General features: G+C 44.1%; 1 protein-coding gene across 1 annotated transcript in view; it reads right to left on the reverse strand.

The window, feature by feature from the left end:
• Window positions 1-25843, reverse strand: part of LOC137533811 (arsenite methyltransferase-like) — a 78419-nt gene extending 52576 nt beyond the window's left edge. The window contains exons 1-7 of the mRNA XM_068255058.1: window positions 25812-25843; window positions 23016-23070; window positions 15190-15317; window positions 13782-13932; window positions 11435-11571; window positions 9931-10000; window positions 4743-4824 (exon numbers count right to left, since the gene is read on the reverse strand). Of these exons, the coding sequence (XP_068111159.1) occupies window positions 4743-4824; window positions 9931-10000; window positions 11435-11571; window positions 13782-13932; window positions 15190-15317; window positions 23016-23070; window positions 25812-25828 (640 nt within the window). The 5' untranslated portion in view covers window positions 25829-25843. The remainder of the gene's footprint in view (window positions 1-4742; window positions 4825-9930; window positions 10001-11434; window positions 11572-13781; window positions 13933-15189; window positions 15318-23015; window positions 23071-25811) is intronic.
• Window positions 25844-26881: the final 1038 nt, after the last annotated feature.

Genomic DNA, 26881 nt, shown 5'->3' on the forward strand with positions numbered 1-26881 from the left:
AGTCTCGCTTGTTTGTGGCTGCTTTCTCCCTTGCTTTCTTTGGGGCCTTTAGAATAGGAGAGTTAGTTAGCTCGAGCAAATCAAAACCGGAGGGTTTATTACAAGGTGATGTGTCAGTGTCAGAAGAGTCAGTGTTGATACACTTGCGCAGGTCGAAGACAGATCAGCTCGGTAAGGGCAGAGTGATTAACCTTTTTCCGGTACAGGGGTCACCTTTTTGCCCGTTAGAATCGGTTAGGAATTTTTTGGAAGTTAGGCCAAAAGGGGGAATTGTCTTTCTTTGTCATGAGGATGAGTCCCCATTGTCACGTTTTCAATTTGTGGCGGTTTTCCGGAAACTGCTTCGGCTCCTCGGGCACGACCCTCTCAGCTTTGCATCCCATTCCTTCCGGATTGGGGCTGCGACTGAAGCTGCCAGGTGGGGCCTTAGCAACTCCTGGATTAAAAAGATCGGTCGCTGGGAATCAGCTTGTTTTCTTTCTTATGTTCGGCCCCACCTTTTATGAATATGTGATGTTGTTCTTTCTGTTGCTTTACTTCCTACTGGATGTTGTTTTTGTTATGTGTTTCAGATGCCCTGCCGTGCCTGGTTTGGATCCTTGGGCACTCATACGTGGCCTGGGGAGCTCGGCGTGCGGGAGCAAGGCCTGAGGGCCGGCAGTTGGGCATACCACGAGCACAGGCACGTGTGCGTTGGATCGGGTTCCCTGGTATGGTATGGGCCAGGGTGGTCCAAGAGGTTCACCGCTTTGCCAGGCTTGATCGCCCCCCGGACATATTAGTTATTCATGCGGGCGGCAACGATCTAGCCTCATACTCCACAAGGCGTATCATAAGAGACATCAAATTTGATTTCTTGCGCTTGCGAACCAGTTTTCCGTCTACAATAGTAGTTTGGTCTGAGGTGGTGGGCAGACAAAAATGGAGACAAGCTAGGTCAGTGGATAGGGTGAACAGGGCACGCAAAAAGCTCAATAGAGAGGTGTCCAGGTTTGTGGTCCGTAATGGGGGGGTAGCTGTGCGGCATGTGGACCTGGAACTGGATACCTCCAGATTCCTAAGGATGGATGGTGTCCACCTGAACGCGTTGGGCACGGATCTTTGGACTTTGGTACTCAGCGAAGGAATCCAGAGGCCCTTAGGTTGTGGTGGGCCGCGCAGGCATGAGGTTTCCTGCCGGCTCGGGGTGGAGGGGGTCTGGTATCCGGAGGTGGTCAAGAGCTGGTTGGTGAGGTGTTCGCCTTGGTGCGCTCACCTACGGAGAAATGCAACGCTTAAGAGACTGCTATGTTGGGCGGAAGGCAGCTGTCCCCGAGCTGGAGCTCGCGGCTGGGGGCCAGTGTTAGGAGCTGCTTTCCTTCAGTTTAATTGGTTCATTCGTTTTGGTCCTCCGGATCCCTTCCCCATTTAACTTTTGCACTATTGTTAATTTGTTCAATAAAGACTAAGGGCTGCTCTGGCCTTTTATTCCCACGTTACACTGGAGTCATGTGTGTTTTTGCTATGAAAGATGGTGTGGGGATATAGGGGGTGCAGGGTGAGGTAAAATTTAAGGTGGGAGGCTAATAGTGTATGCCCTTATCAAGTGGAGCCCGTACTGAGGAATGCAGGACCTGGGGAGGGCGGACATGATGGGGTTAACTTGCCCCCAGCGGAGAAGGGGTTAACAGCTTGGCTGTTAGTCATAGGGGAGTGGTTCAAGGAGTGTGGAGAGGAAGGAGGCGGGACCGGCGGGAAAGAAGGATACTGTACAGGGTGGGCGGAGTAAGGCCCACAAGGAGACTGATCCCGGAGAAGCTCCCTCCCTCCCTCCCTACAAAAAATGTCTATAGGTAGTTGTTTGTTTTTTCCGTTGTTTGTGTGTTCTTTGTCATTGCAGCCGGAGGGGGTCTGGTATCCGGAGGTGGTCAAGAGCTGGTTGGTGAGGTGTTCGCCTTGGTGCGCTCACCTACGAAGAAATGCAACGCTTAAGGCCTCGTTCACATCAGGGCCGTTTCTGTGCGCTTTCCACAGCGCACTGCCCTGTGCGTTCAGCAAGGTATTGATTTTTCCATGTAACTAAATGTAGCTGGTTCACATCTATGCGCTGCGCTGAGCAGCGTTACAGAAACGTAGTGTTGCAGGCATTTCTGTGCGTTGAGCTGGAAAGCGCACAGCAATGCAAGTGAATGGGTCCGCTTTTTTAGCGCATAGAAGCGCGTAGAAGCGCATGCGTTTTTTACCCCTAATTGGAGAAAAAAATACATTTACATACCAAAACAAAGTTTTATTGACAACTGCTGCTGCTACAGTAAGCAAAACGTGCTTTAAAGAAGCGCAGCGCAACGCACAGAAACGCGGACTAAAGCGCGCACAAGCGCATGCGTTTTTTACCATGCGCTTTAACACGTTTTTCAGCGCAGCAGATGTGAACGAGGCCTAAGAGACTGCTATGTTGGGCGGAAGGCAGCTGTCCCCGAGCTGGAGCTCGCGGCTGGGGGCCAGTGTTAGGAGCTGCTTTCCTTCAGTTTAATTGGTTCATTCGTTTTGGTCCTCCAGATCCCTTCCCCATTTAACTTTTGCACTATTGTTAATTTGTTCAATAAAGACTAAGGGCTGCTCTGGCCTTTTATTCCCACGTTACACTGGAGTCATGTGTGTTTTTGCTATGAAAGATGGTGTGGGGATATAGGGGGTGCAGGGTGAGGTAAAATTTAAGGTGGGAGGCTAATAGTGTATGCCCTCATCATGTTCCATCGCTGACATCTCCCTTCAGCAGCGCCCCCAGCGTCCTCCACATGGTTACAGCGTGTCGCTTATCCTGTGACGTGCCAGTACGGACCAGCGCGTCAGATGGCAAGGATGCCTCTGTCACCATAGAGAGGATGCTGGGGGCCCTGCTGAAGGGAGATGTCAGTGATGGAACATGTGAGCCGGTGAGTGTCTTCTTATCCACATTGCTCGCCACTCTGCAGAGCCGGGAGGGAGCCGGTAAAAAATAAAGTGAGGGAGAGAAGGCACTTTGAGCGGACACTGAGCCATTCACCTTTCACTCATGGGCACGAGCCTACAGTGCCTATTGAGACATACGACCCTGGTCATAAGTTTTTTTTCTGTTCATACCTCTAGAAAAATTACCAATATTTTCTGAGAACGACTACCCTTGGATCTTCAAATGCTAAGTGGGCAGTGGCATAGCAATAGGGGTTGCAGAGGTCTCTACCACACCGGGACACTTGGACCAGAGGGGCCCCGTAGGGCCCTCCCTCTACCACAGTATTGGTCCTCTATTGGTCCTATGCTGGTAATAATCACTTCTATAGATTATTTGAATAGTAGTAATCATTACCAAACTTTCCCATCCCCTTCTTGCACCTCTGACACTGTGGTTGTCCTTGGCAGGTTTTAGTGCACGGTATCAAATGTTATGTATAGAGTGCTTGGGGGGCCCCAATGTAAAACACACTGGGGCCCATAGCTCCTTAGCTACGCTACTGCAAGTGGGGATGGTACCTCCCCACATGTGCATAGTATGGTTGCTTGATTGCAACCCAGCATTGCGAGTATTTTATTTCCTTTCGGTTGCCTCCTACCTCCCCTTAAATTATAAACCTATACCTCTGGAAGAAGGTAGGTGTTTATAGCTTAGTACCTTCAGGACTAATCTTCTTGACCCAGGAGCACGACCATTGGGGTTTCAGCCCTATCCCCAGCTGGGGTGGAACAAATGCCCCATAGGCACATATTGTAATGGCAAAAAGGGCAACCCAAAAAGTGTGAGTACTCCTTTACATTGCATACATTTGTTTGTTTTACTTGCAGTTGGCACTATTGGCTCCTAGTTGAGTTGTTCGTCTTTAAATCTTCTCGAACCCTGGATGCCCTGGTACCCTCGTTCTCCAGGTTCCCTTTAGCTTAGTAAGATAATCTTAAGTGAAAGGAACACAGAGGCTGACAAATGGATTCCCTTATAAATTATGCCAGTTGTCTGGCTTCTGTGCTGATGCTCGGCTCCAATACTTAAAGTCACAGGCCCAGAATGAGCACGCAGATCAGGTGCTTTGACTTTGGTCTGACTCCACTCCATGCTTGTTACAGGTGTTTGTCGAAAACAACATGCAAATTTGTGCTTTGTTGAGCACACAAAATGTGTACAGTAATTGCTATTGCAGTTATAGTGCAATTTGTATGCAAACATTGGACCAATCAAAATTGGCTGCAAATGCATTTGATTGCTCCATTTTCAATCTGCATACCAATTGCAACTAAATTTGCTAGAAGTCGAAAAAAAAAAACATCTGTAATTAATCAATCATCTCTACAAGTAGATCTGCAGATATCATAGACTATGAATGCTTTTTGCAGGAATGGATCTTTTGCAGGAACAGATCTTTTGCAGATACTGATCTTTTGAATGTCTACAGCATCTTGCAAAGATTTCTGTCTGATGGGGAGTTCAGCTCCATAGAATAGACTGTGTAGAGTATGGATCTCATACTACATGGAAGGGGGTAAAATTGGTCTGTGATCTTTCATTTTCCAAAGACATTAATCTGATGTGTGTACCCACCTTAAGCCAGCCAGTATGCTATTGTGTTGGGCTGCAGCATTTCAAGTGAGAACATTAACTGAAGCAGAGTAAATTGTCAGGAATTTAATTCCAAACTGGGTGGGGGTGGAGGATGCATCTTCACAAGTTTGCCTCAGGCAGCAAAAGGTCGAGAACCAGCCCTGAAATTATGTGGTACCAATCTTGCACTTACCCCACAGAACTTTGTTTTGCCTTAATTGGTTGGGAATTGGCTTGTCGGAATAGACATCACTGAAGTACAGCTCGCCACCATGCTGTAAAACACAATGTTCTTCATAAATGTTGTGACATTGAGGCTAGTAGATAATGTGAGGAATATCTTCTCTCTCTGTGCTGTAATAGATTATCTCAAGGCAGCGCTCAATCCTCCACAGTGACAGAGAGGTGCACGCTCAGTGCAATATTCCACGACTGTATTATGCCTGATTTACAGGAGCCATACAGTATGTAAGAGCCAACATGCAAGCAGGCTATACATGCACTGTTGTCCTTAGCAAATTTGATCACACTGATCAAATATGGTAAAAAAAACTATAACACTACAAGTTGCATCAATTGTAATTTCAATCGATTGGCAGCAAAAGTCGATCAAAATTATGATCGGATTTGGGCTACTGGATGCGGCAAAAGATCAGCAGATCGTTGACCCATAATGTTTCACTGCATCAAACAGTGCAACACCGCCGTTAGATTGATTTTTAATAGATTTCATATTAAAATCTATTTAAAATCTATGCATAATGTGTTGCAGTATTAGATCCCTCTCAGATCAGATTTGATCTGACAGGGATCTATCTGATGGTCAGATCTGGTGACCATCTGTCCAATTAATAGGTAATCTGACAGAAAGTTGTATTGTTCCTGAGCGAGAGGCCCGAGATAATACTATAAGGACGATAGATGTGGTGCAGTGGGCTGGGGCCTCGGTCGACCCTGTCATGCTGTTATCCACAGACGCGGAGAAGGCATTTGACAGGGTCGACTGGGGTTTCATGAGAAAGGTATTACAACATATTGGTCTGGGAGGGAATATGGAGGCATGGATCCTTGCCCTGTATAGAGGGGTAACAGCTAGAGTTAAGGTCAATGGGACCCTATCGGAACCACTGACAATACAGAATGGAGTACGCCAAGGATGCCCATTGTCACCGATGATATTTGCCCTGGTCCTCGAACCATTTTTGAATATTATCAGGAATAATCCTGATATCAATGGGGTGAAAATTGGGCAGAGGGAACATCGGGTAGCGGCATTCGCAGATGATCTGCTTTTTTATTTGAGGGGTCCGCATATATCCCTACCCTGCCTGATGCGGGAGTTTGAGAGGTATGGAAGATTATCAAACTTGAGGATTAATTGGGATAAATGTCAGGCCATGGGAATTAAAATAGCACCTAAAGAAGTAAATAATATAAAAGCCAATTACCCATTTAGGTGGGAGGGGGAGGCCCTTACATACTTGGGGATTAAAATAACGGTGGATATTCAAAAAATGTACCAATTAAATTATTGTTCCCTGCTTTCTACCCTTAAGAGAGATCTCCTTAAATGGAGAAAGCTTAATCTTACAATGTTGGGCCGAATTAACACACTGAAAATGAATGCTATGCCTAGGTTTCTTTATGTATGCCAGACAGTACCTATCCCTGTGCCTATGAGTTTTTTTAAAGAATTGAGAAGGGAATTTGGGAGGTTTGTTTGGAAAGACAAGCCCCCTAGATTGAAATTCTCAATAATGATCCAAAGTAGAGCAAGGGGAGGATTGGCAGTGCCAGACCCATACCTGTATTTTAGTGCAGCAGTCTTAACTAGAGCTATTGATTGGCATAGTAGTGGTGGAACGAAGATGTGGGTAGAGATAGAACAAAATATGGTTGAATATCCATTAAATAATCTAATATGGTACCGTTCTAGGTACAGGTGTTCTCACCCAGCCAGTGTTTTGGTGAATCATACAATAACAATATACAATAGATTCAAAGAAAAGCAGCAATTGTCACCTAGTCCCTCCCCGCTTATGCCAATATTAGATAACCCCGCCTTTGAACCCGGTTGCAGAAAGAATATAAAGGAGGAGGCAAGTGTTCAAATAGAGATTAGGGCTGGTGCACTACTAAACGGGAAGAATTGGAAAACACTAAATGAAATCAGAGAGGAGTTCCGAGATCTGAGACTGGATTGGTGGAGACTAATGCAGTACCATCATTTTGTTCTGACCCAGGGGAAAAAAGAGGAATTCTGTAGAGAGTTAACTAAATTTGAAAAAATATGTGCTATGAAACAATGACCAAAAAAAGTTTTGACTATGATATATGGGGAATTGGTGAACAGGGAGGATCAGATAATCCATTATAGAGAAAAATGGCAGAAAGATTTAGAATATACGTTCACGGATATACAATGGGGAAGAATAATAGAAAGATCATACAAAACTTCAATATCAGCAAGGATACAAGAATCCGGCTTTAAAATTCTTACAAGATGGTATATGACTCCGGTCAGGCTGGGAGGGATATATGCGGACTCAGATAGGAGATGCTGGAGATGTCAGTTTGAGGAGGGAACATTTATGCATGTTTTTTGGAGCTGCTCAAGGATAAGGGGATTCTGGGTGGAAGTAAAAAAGTACATTGTAGAATTGACAGATCTAATTCCAGGAGATGATCCAGCTTTTTTCCTGCTACATCATAACGACTATGGGAGAAAGCAATATAGAAAATCAATATGCCGACACTTTTTAAATGCGGCTAGAATTATCATTGCTAGGCATTGGAAATCACATCTAGCCCCCCCTTTAATTGAGTGGTTCCGGGAAATACTGTTTATTCAACGCATGGAAAAGATGATATGTACATTGAAAGGTGAAGAGGAACAATTTAAAGTGAGCTGGGAGAAGTGGGATGAATTTACCAAGACTGCGGAATATAGACAGGTAATGGGAACTGGATAAAGATGGATAAAGACAATTAAGGGGGAAAACAGACTGAGAGAGGGGACTAACATATAATACATATGAGAAAAAGAGAAAAGAAAAGGAAAAGTCCAGGGGAAGGTGCAGGAGGGGGAAAGGGCGAATAGAACAGCAAAATATAAAGAAGACCATGTGGGTGAGAATGAATGGAGGATGCATGAGTAATTGGGGGAAGGAAATGGGTAATTTGGGGATGTGTAAGGTTAAAAGCCCCCAGGTAAAAACTCTGAAGTGGATGATTGAGTTTAGGTTTTGAAGTTTTATGAGCAGAGGCTAAGGAGTGCAGAAGAGAATATGATAATGTATTAACCTATTGGGATATATAATGGAGTTTCGTATGTATATATATGCGATGTATGTAATATCGATAACCTATGCAACCTTTTTTTTTGCCCAGATGTTTATATATATATATGTATATATATATATATATATATATATATATATATATATATATATATATATATATATATATATATATATATATATATATATATATATAGAAAATGTGTATGGAAGTTTTATATGGAAAGAAAAATTTTCTAATAAATAAAGAATTTGAAAAAGAAAGTTGTATTGTGTGTACATGTCCAAACTGGTCCCGATCAGTAACGGGATGGATTTTCCCCTGAGAATTGGAAAATCGATCCAGTTATTGAACGGGAGCAGATCGGATATATCGGAAATAGTCTTCCGATTCCTGTCGATCAGATGGGAAACTTCATTTTGCGTTCAGGAATGTTTAAATTGCTGCCATTCGTAGGGCTGGTGCACACCAAAGCGGTTCTGGAGAGGTTGTTTTTTTTAAACGCTTGCAGGGGGAAACTGCTTGGCTAATAAAAGTGAATGGGATGGTGCACACCAGAGCGGGTCGTTTTTTCCACATATGCAAACTCGGGGGCTGCAACATTTTTTTGATTTCTGAGGCGTTTCTGCCTAAATGTTAAAGTATAGGAAAGTGGAAAACCGCTCTGAAAACGCTAGATCAGAGCGGTTTTCCAGGAGTTTTTGTTACAGAAGCTGTTCAGTAACCGCTTTACTGTAACAATATTTGAAATCTGCTACACAAAAACGCTCCAAAAAACGCTAGGCATGTTTAGAAAATATGCCTAGATTCGCTCTGAAATCTGCTTCAAAAACCTCTAGCGTTTTGCAGATCTGCTAGAGGTTTTTGGTGTGCACTGGGCATCACACTTAATGCCAGAGGCCTCAAACCTGATACAGTCGGTCATTGGGTGACTGGGGTTCCAATTCAGAAAAAAGGATGGGGACATTAACAGCCAATCAGATTTGTTTGCTTGATATCAATGGGAAAATTTAAACTGCTTCCCGAGTAATGCCGGATCTTCAGCTAGTATGTAATAATAAAAAAAAGGAAGTGGTTAAACACAACCATTTCAGGATAACATAGCGGATTGATGTGCTCAGTTCTCTTTTGAGTAAATTGTCCCTACAGTAGTCTAAAAGTTTAGAACAGAGAGTGCTTGCAATCTACTTCTTCACCCGACTATTAGAAACACTTAAAGAGAAACTCCAACCTAGAATTGAACTTTATCCCAGTCAGTAGCTGATACCCCCTTTTACATGAGAAATATAATGATTTTCACAAACAGACCATCAGGGGGCGCTGTATGACTGATTTTGTGCTGAAACCCCTCCCACAAGAGGCTCTGGTACCGTACGGTACTCTGGGCAAACTGCCACAATGTAACAATGTTCCCAGACAGGAAATGGCTGTTTATAGATGTCTGTAAAGCCAGAACAGCTAGAAACAGCTACATAACCTGTCCACAGTAACAATGTCACCATGTAATACATGTCAGAATGTGAATCTGGGAGAGGAAAGATTTTACAATGAGCAAACACTGACTAAATCATTTATACATAATTATGGTAAAAAATGAAGCACTTTTTGTACTACATTATTTTCACTGGAGTTCCTCTTTAATACATAGTAATATTAGTATCAGGGCTGGATTTCTGAAAAGGCCACAATGGCCCGGGTCTTGGGCGGCTGCATCCCAAGGGGTCACTTGGACATGAAATACGGGTTGCTACATATGAAAGAGGAGGCTGCAAATGGGGAACAACACATGAAAAGGGAAGCTGATGTCCAAGAGACCTGTGCATGAAAGAAAGGAGGTGCAGTACAGGGACGATACACATGGAAGAGGGGGCTGCACATAGAATGGGAAGGTCGCTTCTGCGCTTGGAAGTGGAGCCCCAATATACTTAGCCTAGGGGCAAACAAAGTATAAATCCAGCCTTGATTAGTATACGGTGGGTCACAGAGACACAACACTGACTAGTCAGCTCTAGAAAGGCAGAAACACTTCAGCAACAGGGACAGTTTCATAATAATTTGGGCAAAATATAATTCCTAAGTACCTTTAGCAACCGATAAGCTTCTCTTAGCACCGCCTTCTTATCAGGAGACAGGTTTACTACACAGTTAGATCTGTCATAAAGAAGACATAGTGTCTGTTAGATTATGCATTAATCCTGAGAATCACAGTTGTACCTAGTAAAAAATGCTAAATACTAGTTCTAGCTTCATGATGATCTTTTGGTTCAACACTATGGCACTTGTCACATGGATAATTCCAAAAGTAATTAGAGTGCATACACATATCCAATTTTGAATGGCCAATCATTGGCCAAGTTTACCATTTCCATGTAGTATGAGAGCTTGTCTACACAATCTGTTCATGGTATTAATAATTAGTGTTGCCTGTAATCGAAATTACGAGTTCAACTTGCTGGCTGTGGGTGAATGCACCTAGACAATGTCCATGTGACCGCCACAAGCGAGGACACGGCGGCAGAGGGTTTACGGCCTATGCGGGCGCACTCACAGCCATGCAAACTAGGCAGGCACGGCAGCAATTGCAGAGTACTTCTTGCAGGTCAAGGCTGCCGAGCCACGGGAGGGTCAGAGCCCAGTTTAGAGCCTTCAGCAAGCCATTCAGCGAAAAACGGGGGGAAAAGGAGGACATCGAGTCGTAGACCATGTCCCAGGAGGAATATGCACCTAAATAGGTAATTATTTTTTTTTTTTTTAAACTCACTTGCCTCAGATATCCTTTAAGGTACCCGTTAACAGAACAATATGTTTCCTCTGATTTTATGCACTCCTGGGTATCTCTTCCCTTACTAGCAATGACACTCCTGTAAGGGCCTGAGCCCAATGACGTAGTTGTATCCACTTCTTTCCACTTTTTAGCATCTGTTACATTGGTGTGTAACTGAAAAGCGGACACAACTGTGTCAGTGGGCTCAGGCCCTTGGCACGTGAAGTGCAGTACAGGCTACTTTCACTTGAAGTGTAGAGTGGGCCTACTCTCTGCAGAACTAAGGAGATTGGAGAGTAAAGTGCTAAGTCCCGGCCATGGACCATGGAGGTATCAGAGCCATTCGCATCTTATGATTGGCTGCATGTTGAGGAGAGGCTTCATGAGCTTGAGCAGAAAGTTTTGCAGGGCACATGCTGCAAGTCCCGTCCACTGAGGTATAGGAACCACTCACAGGAAGCAAGTGGCGGCTGCAATTTTTAAAGGAGCCCTGGATAATGTACTAGCGATTTGTCCAGCCTGGCTATGCAGTCCTAAGGTATACTTAACCTTGTAGTCCACCAAACGGGCAAGTGCTTGTACTGTACCTCCAATGGCAGGTTGCTCCTTTGCAGCAGAGCATGTACCAGGGCATGCTGGGCCATTTCTAGGACAATTTCTGATATAGTAAACCACTTATTCTGGTCCCTTGGAGTTTACTATAATGAGATTATACTGTATTTTCAGTGGATATAGATCAAAAGATGAAGATACAGTATGTTTGAATGAGGATTGCCACTTATGGCGTGATAGAAAAAGTGTGTAAAAAGCTGGATACTTACATTATGATATCATTGCTTTGGTCCTCTAAGCCTGCACCTTTAAGATCTTCGATATAGCCACTGACAAAGTTAATATTGGGTTGTTGGTAGCCAAATTTTTTCGTATGATAGTCAATGTACTTCCTGGAAACTTGCACCTAAAACAAAAAGGCATTAGCGCCGGTGATCATTTCATTCATTTACTTTTAGCACAATGTCCCACGGATCTCATTTTGTGATCAATGGTAAGTGAATGCCTGCCCATGATTGGACAGACAGTGCATGTGGTATGAGCAAAGGACAGAGGGGTACAACGAATTGTAACAGGGGCAACTGGTTTACCAAACATCTTAAAAACGAAACACAAGACACAAATTACCAAAAAAAAAAAAACATCTCATCATTGTATTCATGAAATGAAATAAGGCGCTAGCAGGAGAATTACAGATCAGGAGAGATAGACATCTGAAGTTCACCTTCTGGAACAGAACCACCAGGCACTGTTTCAGAAGAGTTTTAGCCTTTATCTGCTCAGGGATGGCTTTCTGAGGTTGGTGCAAGCCTGATCTCGTCTTAATCATTATCACGTCTTAATTCATTAATACTTGAGCATATAGTAGGTTATCATGCCTGGCAGGCTCATTTGGATTTTGGCCATATTTACCATTTTATTTTATAGCACCATTCTTCTTTTGCAGAGTCCTTAGGCCTCTTTCAGATGGCCAGCTGACAGGCAGTAAATTCATCACCTGTCAGCTGCTTTCCTTCACCGGCCGGGTGCTTGTTAAGGCTTGGTACCCACGCTGGACAAGCTACCCCACCCCATGAAGTCTCTGGCATTCCGCTGCATTTTAATTGCACCCAAATGGGGATTGTCGACAGAAGATGGGACGCTAAACTTCCCGATAAGTGCTCAGTTCAGCCTCCTGTCTAAATTAGACTGAAATGTGTTTGCAGGGAAAAGAAGACCCACAACTAACAACAATTGAGAAGTAGACATAGAAGGCTATACCAGAATGGGTATTTTGTGTCTTTCAAATTTTTGAGGGTTTGCTGGTATACTCACAATAAGTATTTGATCCTCTATCAAAAGATGACTTAGTACTTGGTAACAAAACCCTTGGTGGCAATTACAGAGGTTCTTGAAGTTGGCCACCAGGTTTTCACAAATCTTAGGAGCGATTTTGGCCCACTTCTCTATGCAGATCCTCTTCAACTCAATAAGGTTTTAAGGATGTTGTTTGGCAACTCAAACCTTCCACTCCCTCCACATATATTTTATTGGGTTAAAGGGATACTGTAGGGGGGTCAGGGGAAAATGAGCTGAACTTACCCGGGGCTTCTAATGGTCCCCCGCAAACATCCTGTGTTGGCGCAGCCACTCCCCAATGCTCCGGCCCTGCCTCCGGTTCACTTCTGGAAATTCTGACTTTGAAGTCAGAAAACCACTGCGCCTGCGTTGCCGTGTCCTCGCTCCCGCTGATGTCACCAGGAGTGTACTGCGCAGACACAGACCATACTGGGCCTGCGCTGTGCGCTCTTGATGACATCAGCGGGATCGAGGACACGGCAACGCAGGCGCAGTGGTTTTCTGACTTTAAAGTCAGAAATTCCAGAAGTGAACCGGAGGCGGGGCCGGAGCATCGGTGAGCGGCTGCGCGGGCACAGGATGTCTGCGGGGGCCCATTAGAAGCCCCGGGTAAGTTCAGCTCATTTTCCCCCGACCCCCCTACAGTATCCCTTTAAGTTCTGAAGACTGGCTAATTCACGTCAGGACCTTCATGTGCTTCTTCTTAAGCCACTCTTCATTGCCGTCGCCATGTGTTTTGGGTAGTTATCATTCTGGAACACTCGTCCACAGCTTATTTTTAATGCCCTGGCTAAGAAAAGGAGGTGTTCCCCCAAGACTACATGGCCCGGTCCATGATCTCTTTGATGCGGTGAAGGTGTGCTGTACTTTTACCACAAAAACACCCCCAAAGCATAATGTGTCATCCTCCATGTTTGATGGTGGGGATGGTGTTCTTTTAGAATGGTCATTTAATCTACCATTAAAACTCAAATACTGTGGTCACATGATGAGAAAACCAGATTATTTTTGCGAAATTCTTGATGCTTGGAAAAACTGAGGGCAAAAGAAGAAGAGCACGGCAGAGTCTAAGATGAACAGACAGCATATGTGAAGCTATGAACATGGTGAGCAAAAGTTCATACGGTCACCAAGATTTGGAGATGGTGCACTTCTGAGATCGTGCAATTGGAAGGAAAATTCTTAATTAATTTCAAATACCTAACAACCCTCATGAACTGAGATACTATGTCCAGATAAGCTCAGAAGTTTAGCATTGTGCTCAGTGGTATCGATCACCTGTTCATCAGTCATGTCCAGTCCAGTGACATAGCCTTTCTGACCAACCAGCTTGCTCAGCATATAACAGTCCCTTCCACTTCCACTGCCCAGGTCCAGAATCCTGCAGTTCTCCAAACATTCCGGCACCACAAGTCCACAGCCATAGTACCTAACAACAGAGCAAATGAAAGTTACAGCCACAGAAGCAATAACAGCTCAGGTGAAAGCTGCAGCTACAAAAGTAATAACCGCTGATCTCACCATCATATAAGGCACAGTTCCCCAACCCTGTCCTCAAGGCCCACCAACAGACAGTACATGTTTTGCAGAAAACCACAAACATGCACAGGTGAGGAAATTAGTGTCTCACCAGGGCTGATTAACTACCTCTGTGGCATTCTACAAAACATGCACTGTTGGTGGGCCTTGAGGGCAGGGTTGGGGAACACTGAATTATAAGGGACTGAGAAAACTAAGAACCAATTACAGATACTCTCCTCGTCTACATTAGGAAGCCAAATAAGAATCTCAGTTATGTTTTCATAGTCAAGAGAGTGGCATCAGTTTGAAACACTTCCTTTCTATATATTGGTATGGAGCCCTGTTCTCCCGGTGAGGTCACAGCCTATGCTGTTTAGCTATGTGGAATTCTCCTCCCAGAGCATTCTGGGAGACAAAGTAGTTTTTCTGCAGGCTTTGAAACAAACATTTTGCAGAGCTGCACCTGAAAGCACTGGTGGACTCAAATGCCAGAGCTGTCAGAGCTGCAGCCACTAGGGCATGCTCGGAAGGCATTAGCAGTGTTATGGAGTCTAGCCCAAGGACTCCTTAGTGACTAGGTGCTGGCTTACTGAATAGGAAGAGCTGAGATTCAAACTCTGGTCTCTGGTGTCAAAGGATAAACCCTTAAACAGTACACTACTATCCAGCCACCATAACAGTGTGTTCTGTCATTTTCTGTGGTGAGTAAGCACCTGTGTGGGGTGTGGTGCCAGTGTTTACCATTATTGGATCAAAGATACACAGCAAGAGAAGATATATATCCCAGCGCCAGATCATTATCATTTTTATTTTCATTGGACTGAGCACCAGCAATGTTCTTTGGCAGCTATCAGAGACATTTCCAGCGCACCTAAGATTATACTATTTTAATTATAAGTGCCATGTCTACATCTACTCATAGCTACAAATATGAAAAGCAGCTGCTACTAATATTATCCAATGGAGACTCTAGGAATTATGGAACACTGGAGCAGCCTTAACTAGATGTTGTTAAGTATCATAGTTCTCAGCAACTACTGTATATTGGATGAAATTAGCAGCAGATGCTTACTATCTTGTTAGCTGCAGTTAGGTCCCTCATGTGATGTGACCCCAAAGGTGCGGCCTGTTGAGTTTAACAATTAGTTACACAACACTTCTTTACCTTGAAGAAACTTCTTCGTGAACTTCATTAAGTGCCTCTCGGATGTGTTTAGGTATTGGCTTTGATGGGGTCACACAGGCATTGGTTTTCAGATCTTTAGAGCTCTTCAGATATTTACCATAATATTCCTGTTGAAGAGAAACTGCTTTAAATTATATAAAAAACATATAAACACTAGTGACCTAAGCCCGTTTAAAAACGGGCTCTAGGTCTGTCGCCGCGCGAGCGCACCTGCTCCACCTCCTGGACCCTGCATCCTGTCCCAATGCCTGTGTCAGTGCAGGACATGCGCAGTAGCGCAAATGTACTGACACACGGACATGGGACGCAGGGACACTTGTACTTTATTAGGTACTACAGTGGGATGTGAAAGTTTGGGCAACCTTGTTAATCTTCATGATTCTCCTGTATAAATCATTGGTTGTTACTATAAAAAATGTCAGCTAAATATATCATATAGGAGACACGCACAGTGAGATTTGAGAAGTGAAATGAAGTTTATTGGATTTACAGAAAGTGTGCAATAATTGTTTAAACACAATCAGGCAGGTGCATAAATTTGGGGACCGCAACAAAAGAAATGAAATCAATATTTAGTAGATCCTCGTTTTGCAGAAATTAAAGCCTCTAAACGCTTCCTGTAGGTTCCAATGAGAGTCTGGATTCTGGATGAAGGTATGTTGGACCATTCCTCTTTACAATACATCTCTAGTTCATTCAGGTTTGATGGCTTCCGAGCATGGACACCTCTCTTTAACTCACACCACAGATTTTCAATTATATTCAGGTCTGGGGACTGAGATGGCTATTCCAAAGCATTGTACTTGTTCCTCTGCATGAATGCCTTAGTGGATTTTTAGCAGTGTTTAGGGTCGTTGTCTTGTTGAAAGATCCAGCCCCTGCGCCGATTCAGCTTCGTCACTGATTCCTGGACATTGGTCTCCAGAATCTGCTGATACTGAGTGGAATCCATGCATCCCTCAACTTTGACAAGATACCCAGTTCCTGCACTGGCCACACAGCCCCACAGAATGATGGAACCACCACCATATTTTACTGTAGGTAATAGGTGTTTTTCTTGGAATGCTGTGTTTTTCCTCCATGCATAACGCCCCTTGTTATGCCCAAATAACTCAATTTTAGTTTCATCTGTCCACAGCTACTTATTCCAAAATGAAGCTGGCTTGTCCAAATGTGCTTTAGCATACCTTAAGCAGCTCTGTTTGTACTGAGGGCAAAAAGGCTTCCTCAATCACTCTCGCATACAGCATCCCCTTGTGTAAAGTGCACTGAATGGTTGAGCGATGCACAGTGACTCCATCTGCAGCAAGATGATGTTGTAGGTCTTTGGTGCTGGTCTGTGGGTTGATTATGACTGTTCTCACCATTCATCGCTTCTGTCTATCCGAGATTTTTCTTGGTCTGCCACCTCGAGCCTTAACTTAAACTGAGCCTGTGGTCTTCCATTTCCTCGATATGTTCCTAACTGTGGAAACAGACAGCTGAAATCTCTGAGACAGCTTTCTGCATCCATCCCCTAAACCATGATGGTGAGCAATCTTTGTCTTCAGGTCATTTGAGAGTTGTTTTGAGACCCCCATGTTGCTACTCTTCAGAGAAAATTAAAAGAGGAGGGAAACTTACAATGACCCCCTTAAAAACTCACTCATAATTGGATTCACCTGTGTATGTAGGTCAGGGGTCACTGAGCTTACCAAGCCAATTTGAGTTCCAATAATTAATTTTAAAGGTTTTGGAATCAATAAAATGACAACAGTGCCCAAATGTATGCACCCGCCTAATTTTATTTATACAATTATTGCACACTTTCTGTAAATCCAACAAACTTCATTATATCACTGTGTGTGCCTCTTATATGATATATTTAACTGACTTTTATCGTAACAACCAACGATTTATACAGGAAAATCATGACGATTAACAAGGTTGCCCAAACTTTCGCATTCCCACTGTACATCAGATGGAAATCAGTAATGCATTATGGATTTTTTTTTCAAATCAGCAGGGTCAGCCATACTATGCCAGGGGATGGGGGGAAATATATATAAGTAGATAACTACTTGTTCTACTTACATAACAGATGTATTGTACTATTCACACTTTAATTTCAGTGAATTTATATAGTAAATAAAGAAAATTCTGTTGTAGGCATTTTCTATTTTGATTCCCTCTGACTCAAGCTAATTCTGATGTCATTTCCTCTTTTGTTTCCTCCTAGAATCTGCTCTGTCATAGCTAGCTTGCTTTGTAAACAGGTGAGCCCAGCAAGATCAGTTTTCAGCACTAGCTTCACACTAAACTGCCCTCAGCCAATCAATGAGGAGCAAGAATGTGGGATGGGTGATGATAAGCTTCCTTCTCCTTGGCAATGTACCAAATTGAGCCTGGCTGTCAGATAAGATTTATTACAGCAGAAACATGTCTGATTAGATTGGAGTACTTGCAATGCAGGGTGAGGTTCCAGGCTGCACAACGAACACAGAGCAGTTGGTAAATGGAATTTGATTTTGGGGCTGACAATGCCTCTTTAACCACTTCACCACTGAGGGGTTTTACCCCCTGACCACCAGAGCAATTTTCACCTTTCAGCGCTTCTTCCATTCATTCGTCTATAACTTTATTATTACTTATCCCAATGAAATGAACTATATCTTGTTTTTTTCGCCACCAATTAGGCTTTCTTTAGGTAGGACATTATGCCAAGAATTATTTTATTCTAAATGTGTTTTAATGGGGAAATAGGAAAAAATGTGGGAAAAAATTATTATTTTTCAGTTTTCGGCCATTATAGTTTTTAAATAAAGCATGCTACTGTAATTAAAACCCATGAAATGTATTAACCCATTTGTCCCGGTTATAAAACCATTTAAATTATGTCCCTATCACAATGTTTGGCGACAATATTTTATTTGGAAATAAAGGTGCATTTTTTTCAGTTTTGCATCCATCCCTAATTACAAGCCCGCAGTTTATAAAGTAACAGTGTTATACCCTCTTGACATAAATATTTAAAAAGTTCAGTCCCTAAGGTAACTATTTATGTTTTTTTTTTATTGTATTTTTTTTTTTTTATTACAAAAAAAAAATAAAAATTGGGGAGTGTGGGAGGTAATGAGTTAATTTATTGTGTAAATGTAATGTTTGAATATGTAAAATGCTTTTAGGGTGTAGTTTACTATTTGGCCACAAGATGGCCACAGAGTGTTTGTTTACATGCGACCTGTAAGCGTCCGGAAGGACGCTTACAGGAAGCAGTAGGAGGCTGGGAGACTCACAATGATCACGCTGTTTCTGAAAGAAGCAGCAGATCATTGCGGGGGCTAGATCAACGAACGGGAATGGATTTTCCCGTTCATTGATCTCCGGGCGAGCGGGCGGCGGCGTGCACGAGCGGCGGGTGCACGCGCACGAGCGGCGGGAGCGCGGACAGCAGCGGTAGCGCGGAAGGTACGGATTTCTCCGTCCCTGGTTTTTTAGGGGGGAAAAAAGGGACGGAGAAATTCGTACCACTGGGGGTAAAGTGGTTAAAGCATGTCTCTCTACTCGTTCTATTCAACTTGACTCAACAGCCAGAAACACTAAAACAAAACCTTTACCCACCTCGTGTTTCCCAGGCATACTCGCACTATGCAACCATCCCACATTCTCCCCTTACTAGATCTGTTTCTTTAGCTGCAAAGTTCCCCCGACAACCTCATCCATATTTAGAGCAATGCAAACAGAAGGGCAGGAACTTCTGTCAGTCAGTGCACTGGAATAGCCTACAGATGACAGGAAGTGTGAACTCTAGACCCAGTGGCATAGCTATGAACCCCAGTGCAAGTTTTGCATTGGGCCTCCTCAAGTACACTATACATAACAAATGATCTGGCACTCCAAATTCTGCCAAGGACAGCAACAGTGTCATAGAGATTTGAAAGGAGGGTGGTCTGAATAGTCTATTAATGGTTACTACTATTCAAGCACATACTCTATAGATGTGATCATTACAAGCACCACACAAATGAAGAGCTAATGCAGCAGTTGGAAGAAGGCACCTGGTGAACACTACTGCTCTAGAAGTCCTGGTGCAGTTGCAAGCAGTGGTGCTCGGATGCATCCGATTCTGGATTTCAGTGGTTTCGATCACAGCTTCACACGCTTCCGGTTCGGCCATGATCGTGATTACGGATAGAATCGGAGTTTCGAATTCGAATGCAGTTTCGAGTCTGAATTTCGCACTACATCCATAATCATGAGTCGGAAACTCGTGATTACTGTAACGTACAATAGCAAAGCCCTTGTACGTGCTAGGAACACCAAATTTGCAGGGTATGTTAAGAAGAACAGTGAGAACTAGAGGAAAAATTCTTCAAAAAGACGTTAAATAGTTTTTGTCAACAATCAATGTTAAAGGTCGATGGAAAAAATAGCAAAGTCACTGTGCTAAAATTACAGATAATGTATTAACATGTATATAATTTTTTTTTTTAATGTTCAGTGTGAAAAATTGAAGAAAAAAAATTGACGTGGGGTCGCCCCTCCCGAGCCTCTTTGACCCCTTGTCCCCCATGCAGGCTGGGATAGCCAGAATGCGGAGCCCCGGCCGAGTGGGGCATTGCAACCTAAGCTATACCAGCCTGCATGGTCCATGGTATGGGGGGGCTCCAGGATAGAGGGGTGGCTAAGCCCCCCCCTCCCAGGAGAAATGGGTATAGGGGTACATAGTACCCCTTACCCATTCCAACAAAGGGTTAAGTGAAATTAAAACGCAACAACGAGAAAAGTATTTAATTTTTAACCAGAAATACTTACCTGTACTTTAAAAAAAATGTTCCCATGCCAATATCCTCGGAGAAGTCCTGCACCAATATCCTCTAATCTTGCGAGCTTCATTACGTTGATTGAAGATCTCCACACACCTGCCACCACACACCGCGGCTCGCCGCGCAGCTGTAGCTTGTTCCCAGTGTTCTTCTTAACATATCTTGCAAATTTGGTGTTTCTAGCACGGACAGGGGCTTTGCTGTTAACCATTAACCTCCCTGACGTTCTATTAAAATCGCCAGGGAGGCTGCAGGAGGGTTTTTTTTTTATAAAAAAAAAACTATTTCATGCAGCCAACTGAAAGTTGGCTGCATGAAAGCTCACTAGAGGGCGCTCCGGAGGCGATCTTCTGATCGCCTCCGGCGGCCAGAAGTAACACGAAAGGCCGCAATGAGCGGCCTTCCGTGTTTCGCTTACCTCGTCGCCATGGCGACGAGCGGAGTGACGTCATGGACGTCAGCCGACGTCCTGACGTCAGCCGCCTCCGATCCAGCCCTTAGCGCTGGCCGGAACTTTTTGTTCCGGCTACGCTGGGCTCAGGCGGCTGGGGGGACCCTCTTTCGCCGCTGCATGCGGCGGATCGCCGCGCTGCAGCGGCGATCAGGCAGCACACGCGGCTGGCAAAGTGCCGCTGCGTGTGCTGCTTTTTATTTGAGCCAAATCGGCCCAGCAGGGCCTGAGCGGCAGGCTCCGGCGGTACTGGACGAGCTGAGCTCGTCCAGACCGCCCAGCAGGTTAAAATAATCACGGGTTTCCGGCTCGTTATTACGGCTCGTAAACCGGGATTACAGGTCGAATATGGATGAAATTACGGATGCTTTGGAATAGCCATTTCAAGCCTGTAATTGCTCAAATCGTCCTGTAATCACGGGTTACCCATGTTTCCGAGATCGTGATGAGCATCGCTGGTTGCAACCGCTGCATCTCCTATTGCTACATCACTGTCAAGACCACACTTTCTGAATAGCAATCCAACCAGGGCCGGCCTCAGGTTTCACAGCGCCCCGAGCGAAACCAAATTTTTGTGCCCCCCCCCCTTCATTCTCTTCCTACGTGCATATACACGCACGCACGCACGCACGCACGCACGCACGTATATACACACACACACATGCACGTATATACACAAACACAGGCCCATATGCAATTCATCCTAGAAATTTGTTTCTCAACCTTTTTGACGTTGTGACATATCATTTCAGATTCTCAGATCTCCGTGATACATCACGTATGTATAATAGAAAAAGTACTATTAATAACCACAAATGGATGGAAAGAGTGCATTATCCTGAATACACTTAAAAATGAAGGCTAAAACCTTTCAGGAATATTAATAAAAACAATCAGTGGGACAGTTAGCCGCCTCCCCCCCATTTAGAATGATAGCACAGCAATGACAATTTGCACCACGTGTTATAGCCGCAGTGCGTTCCCCTAAAAACGCCCTCAGACTCAGTATAGGTAGAAAGCCAGGTATAGGTGCCCCCAGTATAGGATCTCATGTGTAGGTGCCCTCAATATAGGTTGCCAAGCATAGGTACCCCCAGTATAGGAAGTCAGTTGAAGGTCTCCATCCTTCCATAGGTAGCCAGGTGTAGGTACCTCCAGTATAGGTAGCCAGGTGTTGGTGCCCTCAGTAAAGGTAGCCAGCTATAGGTTCCCTCAGATAAGGTAGCCAGCTATAGGTGCCCCCAGTATAGGAAATCATGTGTAGGTGCCCTCAGTATAGGCAACCAGCTATAGGCGCCCCCTTGGAAGCTGGCGCCCTGAGCGACCGCTCCAGTCGCTCATATCAAAGGCCGGATATGAATCCAACAAACTGAAAGGGTCTTGTCTCTGTACAGATGGGTGCGCAGCTGCAAAGAAGCATAGCTTTAGAAAATGCAGTGGCAAAAGTAAGACTTATTTACACTAAAGAACACTTATGATTTCAAAGTTTAACTTCTTCCATTTAGGGTTCTATTGGGCTGTAAGTGGAGGTAACAAGTGCTGCTGCATGGTTCCCAAATTTCCCATTTTTGGAGAGACCGTTCATCTTTTGCAATGTGTAGAGAGGGTGGCTGGATGTCTTAAAAAGGAAACACAGAAGCAACAGGAGCCTAAAATAGGTCAAACTGAGAATGTGATGAAAGGAAAATTATACTCACAAAGGTAGGTTGCAACAGAGGCAACTACCGCTAACCACTTGAAGCAGGTGGAGATGCACAAACTGACTCCACTCGGGTGTCCAGAAGATACTGGACGCTTAATTAGGGAAACACTAGTACTAAGTGTGGCAAAGCCACATAAGACTAATAACACCTCTCCAAAGGAGGGCGAGAGGCACAAAGGGGGGGGGGGGGGGGTAAAAGGGCCCAGAGGTTTATAAAAGTTAACTACTAAAGCACTCTTGGCTCGGCTGTTTTAACGCTACAATTGGCCTGAGGAAGAGGGCTCAGACCTACGAAAGGCATTGACAGTGCATAATAAATGTCATTGTTATATGAAATTGTCATTTTTTTAAGGCAAGTCACCTTTTCTTTTTAATTTAAGTTGTTTTTAACTTAGTTTTATACACCTCTGGGTGCGTCTTACCTCCCCTTTGATCTTTTTGAATATGGAGTTTTGTAAAAGTTGTGTTCTTAAATTCACATCAGTTTTTGCAGAAAAAAAATTAGCTATTGCAGAGGAGCTTGTATATTTTCTGATTCTCACATCCTTTAGAAATGTATCTCAAGGTCTCTACTCTTGTTAATCTCCTGCAAAGAGCTGCATATTATTAACTGATAGGGTGGCATTTCAAGATTATCTTACAGGCGTCTGAAATTGGGAAGTGCCAAAATGATGTGCGGAGGCAGCAGTCCTAGTTCAGGTTTCATGAGTGGTGATTGGGTTGTTGTAACTCCATTCTGTACATCACTATAAAAATAAGCCCCAGTAATGAGTGGATTTGAGCAGACAGCTGCTGAATGGGGTATGGAAAGTACATGCGAGACGTCCTTGGATGGTGGTGGCAATACCTTGACATCATCATGGATCTGGAGGCCTTGAGAGTCGCAGCTGGACGTGGGAGAGCTAGACAGAGCAGAACGCGGCAAAAAGAAGAACATTAGAAATATCTGAGACTTCGCAGACCTCTAAGACAGACAGAGAGAGAGAAGAAAAAATATAAATATACATGCTATGGACAAGACCACATTTATATTAATAAAAATAAAAGTTGGCCAAACACCTCAAAATATAGAGATGATCTAGTGGAGATATTAACAGCGAGGTGACCGCTGTGGGAGGGATGTAGGGTCACCTGACTACCAGGGCCGGTTCTCGACGTTTTGCTGCCTGAGGCAAACATGTGAGGATGCACCCTCCCCCACCCCCCCCTGATTTGGAATGATCGCTCAGCACCCCACAATTTAATCTGCTTCATTTACTGTTCTCACATGACATGCTGCAGCTCAACACAATAGCACACTGGCTGCGAGTCTGTGACAAACTGCTCACCCTCAGCCACTCCATTCCTCCTCAGAGAGGTACACAGAGTACGAAAATTCTGCCCCTGAAATCTCTGTTCCTTATGCAAATGTTTCACCTTGCTTCATGAGAGAACCGGCCCTGCTGACTACTGACAGATGAAGGCTGTATAAGACTAATGGCAAACATAGGGATCTCCACCATTCCTTCCTTCTGTCTGCTTGTGACAGCATGGTCAACTCAGTCCTAAACCTTTCCTAGACGTCATAAGTGGTCCCAACTCATTTGGCAGCCATTCCTCCTATCCTACCAGTTGCAGTCTGCACCACAATATCTCCCAGCAGCAGCCACTAGCTGTCCTCATATTTCCCGGCAACCATAGGGTACCCCATCCCCTCTTCCATCATTCACAGATTGCCCTATCATCTTTGTCAACTGCGACAGGAAGCTCTGTCATCTCTCCCAGCAGTCACAGGCTGCTCCATCATCAATTATACCACCTCCATGTATTATTAGGGCCACAGATTTTGAATAGTATAAACATATTGTTCAGGTAAGCTCTCATACTACATGGAAGTGGTAAAATTGGCCAATGATTGGCCACTGTGGGTTGGATTGGTCTACCAGGCTTTAGAAGGCATTACACTGAACTCCAGGAAGTACTCTTTGCCCAGGTTGTTGGTAAAGCATCCTCCCCATAAATTTATAGGTAGAGAGTGCACGGCTTGGGCACCCATTAACAGTATTATCACCAGGTACCGTAGGTAGGCCAGAACACTGAAGCTGAGTATTGAAGTTGAAAGGGTGTATCGAAAAAGTTACATGCCCAAAAAAGTTAAGACAGTTAAGGGACAGGATGGGTGGAGGTTTGCATTAGCTTTGGTTTAGAAGATTAGGGCTTGGCATCTGAACTGAAACTGATAACTGAAAGGAAAACTGATTTGCAGTCTAGTGTCCATGTTTCCCTATGGCCTCTTTTACACTACATGCTTAAAAAACTGAATCTTTTTCACAATCCACTACTATGGAGGGAAATAAAACGCATTAAACCGCAACACATTAAAGGAAAACTTAAAGCACTCAACGACCGCCTAATGCCGATAGGCGTCGGCAGGTCGAAGTGGTGTTTCCATGGAAACGGCTGTTCCAGGTCAGTTCACGGAGGGTGTCTCCGTGAAAGGCCTGCGAGCCTCCGATCGCGGCTCGCAGGCAAAATGTAAACACGCGGGGAAGAAATCCCCTGTTTTTACATCCTACGGCACTGCAGTCGCAGCAGCGCCGTAAAGGAGATCGGCGATCCCTGGCCTCTGATAGGCTGAAGCCTATTAGAGGCGGTACAGGACGGATCACCGTCCTGTGCCGCCCATAGCGAGAGGGAGAAGGAGGGAAGGAGAGGGAGGGAGGAATATCGCAGCAGAGGGGGGCTTTGAGCCCCCCCCCCCCCCCGCTGGGCCACACAGAGTGGCGGCAATCAGACCCACCCAGCAGGACCTTTCCCTAGTAGGGAAAAAAAAAGGGGGGGGGGGGGGGGAGTCTGGTCGCCCTGCCACAATCCTGATCTGTGCTGCGGGCTGGAGAGCCCACGCAGCACAGATCAGCCAAAACAGCCCTGGCCCTTGGGGCAGTTACAGGCTGCCCCATCATCAATTATACAACCTCTCTATCATAAAATCTCAGGAAATTTTGTTTACATTAGCTGACTACTGACAGATGAAGGCTGTATAAGACTAATGGCAACCATAGGGATCTCTGATTCCCACAATTCCTTCCCTTCTGTCTGCGTGTGACCGCATGGTCAACTCAGTCCTAAACCTCTCCTAGACGTCATAAGTGGCCCCAACTCAGGTTTTTTTAATCAGGTCCCATTGACTAAGTGTAAAAGGAGCCTTCCGAAATTAATTTTTCCCAAGGTAGGAAGGTTAGTGTAGAGCATTCTGAAGGAGTCTATGGGAAGGATTAGGTCGTGCTGGTTATATCTACTGGGAAAGGATGGCAGGGGTGGTTAATTTGGGGAAGTGTGCGTAGTTCTGCCAAAACACTAGTCATCAGCAGCTGTTGCAAATACGCAATGCCGGTGGTGCTGGTTGTTGGTGTTGTATTTTTCTGTTTAAACTATCATAAAATCTCAGAAAAAAAGAATGCACATTATCCCAAGAAAAATGCAAGATTTCTTCTCATTTGTTTCTAGAACATAAATATCACTGACATGTAATGTATACTTTTGTGTTTCTGATATATACTATTTTAGTAGCATTGTCACTTCAGAATTAGATATTTGTAATGCAGATTACTGCACAATACATACAGCACCAGCACACCACACAGAGAGAACAGCAAGACATTACCTGCAGCACTGTGACATTTCTGCCTTTCTGAGCACACAAGCTTCCTGCTTTCCCAGAGTGCACTGCTGATCTTTCTTCCCCTCCCTCTAGTCTCAGCAGAGCATGTTTGCTGTTAAACATATAGCTCTGTACTATTTTATTATAGAAAATGCATTCTGCTACAATGGAAACAACATGTTCCCCCAACAATCTCGTTCTGGAAAAATCTAATTAATTCATCTTTACATTTATATAAAGCAGCATACATTGCCAGAGGGTGTGCCACCAAATTCCAAAAAGTATAGGACATATGGACAAAAAAATCGTGATACGCTGGCTTCAGATTAAAATGGTAATTTTTAGATGCTGACACAAACTGACAGGACTCTCCCTCTATGAGAATATTGAATATTAAAGCTATGCATAGATCCAAATCTTACCCTATAATAACCTGCTAACGTAAGTTTGATACCCACAGTGATTTATGACCATCATCCAGGGGGGCGGGATGCTGAGGGAGAGGGGGGGAGGCACTGTAATGCTGAAAAGTAAAATATTATATTTGTATTATGTAAGTAACATGGAAATGTATTGTAATATTCTAATATATATCACTAATAAGATGATGATTATACCTCTAGACACTCAGTGATATTATTTAATGTATAACAGGCCATGTATCAGGTGTGCATATAAGCTTCTTCTAAATGTTTGTATGTTGTAATCCCCAATCTGTTATGGGGATTGTTTGATTTAAATGTATGTTTCATAATCAAAATAAGATGAAACTTAAAAAAAAACCATATAGCTCTGTGCAGCCATAGGCGCAACTAAAAATGACTGAATCATGACTGATAACCTACTTTCTCTGTTTTTATGCACAAAAGGCAGCACATCTAAAGTGATTAGGATATGGAGGCTGACTTATTTAGAGACTCATCTGTCTCTAAACCCACTAATGGTGCAGGCTTACCAGATCCATGGAGTAATAATAATAATAATGGCAGTATTTGTATAGCGCTTTTCTCCTGTCGGACTCAAAGCGCTTGCGAGGCAGCCACTAGAGCGCACTCAGTAGGCAGTAGCAGTGT

Source organism: Hyperolius riggenbachi, chromosome 10, assembly GCF_040937935.1.
Source record: "Hyperolius riggenbachi isolate aHypRig1 chromosome 10, aHypRig1.pri, whole genome shotgun sequence".
Lineage (NCBI taxonomy): Eukaryota > Metazoa > Chordata > Amphibia > Anura > Hyperoliidae > Hyperolius > Hyperolius riggenbachi.